Source organism: Adiantum capillus-veneris, chromosome 25 (assembly GCF_014529385.1).
Source record: "Adiantum capillus-veneris isolate H3 chromosome 25, ASM1452938v2, whole genome shotgun sequence".
Lineage (NCBI taxonomy): Eukaryota > Viridiplantae > Streptophyta > Polypodiopsida > Polypodiales > Pteridaceae > Adiantum > Adiantum capillus-veneris.
Window position 1 is genome coordinate 8,341,380 of NC_140955.1, and position 4,912 is coordinate 8,346,291.

Below are 4,912 nucleotides of genomic sequence, written 5' to 3' on the forward strand. Positions count from 1 at the left end.
GCGGGCCTTCTTAACTGACTGCGGGACAGTTCCAGGGGAGGAAGCATTTTGCTTCCTCCATGTCTCAACTTTATGGTCAAGACCGCCATTCCTAAATGATATCATCTGCAACACTCCTTCCCCAAACCGGGACCATGCTATTCTATGCCCTGTTGGGTCTTTCCTCACTGCATCACATTTCTCGAACGCATAACCCTTAGCAAATTTGGTGGTCAGTTCACCGCATGAAGGGGGTCCCTGATAAACTTTGGAGAATAGAAATCTGCAGTCATCCACCAGATGTGGCTACAAATGATTTAAATAAATTCTGTTGTTCTTTTGGAACTTGTACTTGAAAACAGATAACCACTGCTCGGATGGCAAGTCCTCATCAGTCAGGTCCTTAGGGAGTTTGCCTTCTAGATTAAGGCCATACTCCTCATGCAAGTCCTCTGCTGTATAACAAAACCTGGTTTGTTGAGGGTACTCCTCCATTTTATTCTTACCTGAAATGTCAAACAAATCAGAAATTATTGTGAAACAAATCCAAAGTACCATATTTGTTACTGTATATTTAATAACTAATAACTAATGTGTTTACAATATGATTTATCCATACTCTATTTCCACGAAACTTCAACAATAGTCTGCAATAACTTCAGTTTTAATCCTTAGCATATGATATACAAAGCTTTAACATAATGCAGGGAAACTATAGAATCATGTACATTGTCTCAGCTAAACCTTTCTATCCACAAACATTGAAGTTCCACAACCACTTTTCTAGAATATCCTAGAAAAATACACTTAATACTATACAGCAAGCTGGATAATTAGCATGGTCCAAGTCAATTTTCTATATTTTTCTCTCATATGCATATGGATTACAAATGCGATGCTCCAAGGTATCAAATTTTACACTGAACATTTAAATTCAAAATTTTACACCATCTAATTAACACAAGCCTGATTCCAATGAATAGCTTACCACGTCTTGACTTGTTGGCAGATTCATCCTCATCGACACGGTGTGAGGTCCATTCGGAGTCGATTTCAGAAGCCTTGAACAGTTTTGCACTAGCTCTTGTGTTGGGACTGCTTTTGTTCTCCAGCTCTGTTTGTTGAGAGGCGGGGGTAGAAGAACCTTTGTTGTTGCTTCTCCCATGGGTGGGCATTCCCTCCTTGGCCTTCCCTTTCTGTTTGCATGTTGAAGGTGACGCTCTGCTGGCAGCAGCTCCCTTGGCCTTTGGGGTCCTCATGGTGGGAGAACTCACACGATAGCAGCTCTGCTACAATGCTGAGAGAGAGAGAGAGAGCAGCTCTGCTACGAGTCTGAGGGGGGAGAGAGAGAGCCCAAGCGCTGGTAGAAAGCGCTCAATTCAAACGGACGCAGTTCGGACCACTAAATTTACTAATTACACCACTACTCTCACACAAGCTGGCCCATTGTGAAACTGCACGACTTGTATTTTTGAAATACAAATATAGATAAAAAATACAAATTCCAAAACTTTTGGCCCTCAAAACTTTCCCTCCAAAGGACCAAACAGGTGGGAAAAAAATTAGCACTTTTTTTGTACCACCATCTTTTGCTTTCAGCCATCTAAAATTTATCCATGTGATCAAATTTTAAGATCATTTTGAAAGTGGGGTGAAAAATTTTCAAATTTACTAATATAGTGTTTTATTAGATAGACTTACTTAATGAGGACATCCAAGAGCATATTGCTATATATATAAGAGTTTATAATTTACTACATGAATTAGAAAATTGCTAGCTTACTTGCTATATTAAAGATGAAAAGTTGAAAACTCATATTAATAACTAAGAATTATTGAGCATGTACATTAACTTGCCATCTAGAAACACATCCGAAGCTCCTTGTGACGTATGCAATCCTAAGGAACATGCTACCAACTTTGTTACGCTTGTTGGCGTACGTATGGGCAGAGGAAATTGAGAGGACTAACGGACCAGGTGGGAACGGCGACAAAACAAGGGGATGTGTTCCAAGGGACAGCTGGGTGAGCTCCATTGTAGCGTCCAGTGCGAGTGATCCACCACAGATGCCCGGAAATGAAGTCACCTAGGGCCTCTGCGTACAACACACTCACACGGTCCCCTTCATCGTCTTCTACGGCCAGGCTGCGAATCTGCTGCAGAAGATCCATGCAGGAGCGTTCCTGTTCTTGCGCTATCTTCCAAACCTCGCCCATCATTTCTTCCACCATGTCTGCCCTCTCCAGCAGATCACAATCTCCACTGCCCGCGGCCGCCACTGCAAGCACCGCAACCATAGACTGGGCATCCATTCTCAACAGCTTCTTGCCACACGAGAACACCTCGTTCACGCACATGGCCTGCGTGCCTGCTGCCTTTATCATCTTCTGCACCAGACTCCCAATCGCCGTCCTTTCCTCAGGGTCCGGCAGCTCAACCCCCAGTACATACTCCAGCAGCGTCGTAAATGGCCAACAGAAACCATCTAGAAGCCGCAGTGCCATCATTGATCCGCAGTCACCGCCTGCAGTACCGTTAGGAGCTATTCCGTCCTGCCGCCTCAAGCGCCATGCCTCCTTGATCATTGCCTCAATGGACCTCACACACTCTGTCACATACCTGCGTTGCAGGTCGGGGGACATTTCCAGCCTCATTTCTGCCCACACCTCCACCCGCAAGCGCTCCATAAACCTCTGGATGCGTGAATCGCTTGAGATATACTGTAATGAAGCCGAATTAGCGCCGGAGCCAGTGGAGGATGTGAACACCGCCAGGAAGCCACTTGCCAGCGCTGCGGCTGTTTGGGCATCTGCCTCATCAATGGCATCATCCAGCACGAAAAGCCAGAAACTGAGGTTGCAGGCCGGCGAGGACCAGACGGTGGCTAGAGACACGAGGGGAGGCATAGGCGGAGGCAACAAGAAGCTTGGACATATGCGAGGCACATGGAGTCCTGCATCACAAAGCTGGGGGGGCCGAAGAGGGAGAGAGCCCAGCGGTCGCATTCCTCTCTCAGGGTCTCATAGTGGGGATGACAGCGAACGGGGAAGACACAAGTTATGGGCGCGGGGAGCTTCAGCTGCCATCACGAGCATTCGATGATGTGTCTGGCGCTGAATATTGAACAGCTGCGTACGGCTCAATATTTGACGTTTCGGATCCAGTTGCTGCTGCTGCCGCGGTACTAATGCAAGGCGTACCACGAGCCCATTTTCGAGCAGCCTCCGTATTCTGCACAACATGAGCAGCATTGGGCCTGTACAGGCCCATCATGAAGGAGTGCAGGCGCATCACTTCCATGGCTTTGATCTGCGTGATGCTATAAACTGTACTACTGATCATCACTAGTACTTCGACTGCCTTATTATATTACGTGCGAGACCCCTCCTAGGCCTAATTATAATTGGCAAGCGCTCAACAAATCTCTCGTTATTCTCGTCCACTTCCAGTAGGTAGGTACTCTCCCCAGCTAGTTCCTCGACCCTGCGCAGTGCGCGCGCTTCTCTATTGCATTGCGACAACGTATAAAGTCGAGGCTGCTGCTACGCATCCGACTCGGAATCGACCACTTCCACTGTCTTCCAGTGAAACTTAAAACAAAGGTAGAGTGACTCAGCTTTGACCCATTCCCCATATATTCGATTCCCAAATCCCCTCTCCTCCCCCGTCACTATATGGCACGGCTCTGGCTCAGCGGAGATCTAGGGCCCAAATTTGGGGAGCGAGGCGGCTTTAATCTCCATCGCATCATGCCGTGAACTAGGGGTGGGTGAATCAAGGTGAACTAGCGGCGGGTTAATTAGAGTGTGATCATGTACCATGCCAACATGGACAACAACGCGCGTTAGCGTAGTGGCATGGCATTAGTGTGCCAATCGAGATGTCCCGGGTTCGACCCACACCCCACCAGACGGGTGAGCTAGGGGTGAACTGGGGGGCTGCTAGGAGTGAACTCGGGGCACCATTTTTGCCCCGAGTTAACCCTTAGTTCACTCCCTAGTTCACCGAGTCGACAAACGACTGAGATTTCATTGCGATTTTCGCTTCTCTTTCCCACCATAGATCCCCCCTAGCTAGAGCCGTGCCATATAGTGACAAGGCTCTCCCCCCCCCCCCCCCCCCCCCCCCCCCCCCCCCCTCCACCCAAAAAAAAAAAAACCGATAATGTGGCCTTTCCTCGTGACTATTTGACACAAGCAAGGGTCTCTTGGGATCAATGGTGGAAACGAGACGTCCTGGTCGGAACCGTCAGATGCAATTGTGAACTTCTTGGTGAACTCTATGTGAACTACCTAATGTGAACTCTTTGTGAACTTCCCCTGACCAAAAAGTGGGGTCACGACTGGTATTGAAGCCAAATTTAAAGAAGGTCTATTTATGAGTGGAACTAGGTAGCATTCAAGGAGACCTCCAACCAAATTTGAATGTAGATTCCTTCTACGAAAGAGGGGCATTATAAACTAAAGATGAGGGTGTACTGATTTCAATTTGAGTAGAGCAATGCTAGAAGGTAACCGCGCCTTCGATGTGAACTCCAAGCAAGTTGTGTATGCACCGTGAACTAAATGTAAACTGCTTGTGAACTATTATCTTGGTGCTATTTGTGAACTGCTTGTGATTGCTTTGCAAACCCCTTGTAAACTATTGCAAATGTGACGAGACATGAGAGTACAACAACTGAATAACAAAAATTTGCAAGTACAAAGAGTAGACGCAGGAAATCACACCCAAAGTAGTCACCCACAAGTCAATATAACCATTAACTCCATCATCCATAATATTGTTTGCATAATAAAGATACAAAACCGACAAAAGTAAATAGATGAAAGTAAATCAATGACAATTGTACACATCATAGGCAAAATCACTTGATTGTTAAGCTTTGCAAATGTAATAGTTACAACACCATTGTCATTATTGAGAAAATATACA

The 4,912-nt window shown here is 46.3% G+C and overlaps 1 protein-coding gene across 1 annotated transcript; it reads right to left on the reverse strand.

The window, feature by feature from the left end:
- Positions 1-1,876: 1,876 nt before the first annotated feature.
- LOC147424388 (uncharacterized) lies at positions 1,877-3,144 on the reverse strand. The gene has a single exon (XM_086500731.1). It carries the CDS (start codon positions 2,983-2,985, stop codon positions 1,903-1,905), a length of 1,083 nt encoding a protein of 360 aa, XP_086356857.1. The 5' UTR covers positions 2,986-3,144; the 3' UTR covers positions 1,877-1,902.
- Between the last annotated feature and the right edge of the window lie 1,768 nt (positions 3,145-4,912).

Bases quoted from the DNA above. Each gene is read 5' to 3' on its own strand.
- LOC147424388 (XM_086500731.1), bottom strand. From the start codon at position 2,985: ATGCGACCGCTGGGCTCTCTCCCTCTTCGGCCCCCCCAGCTTTGTGAT.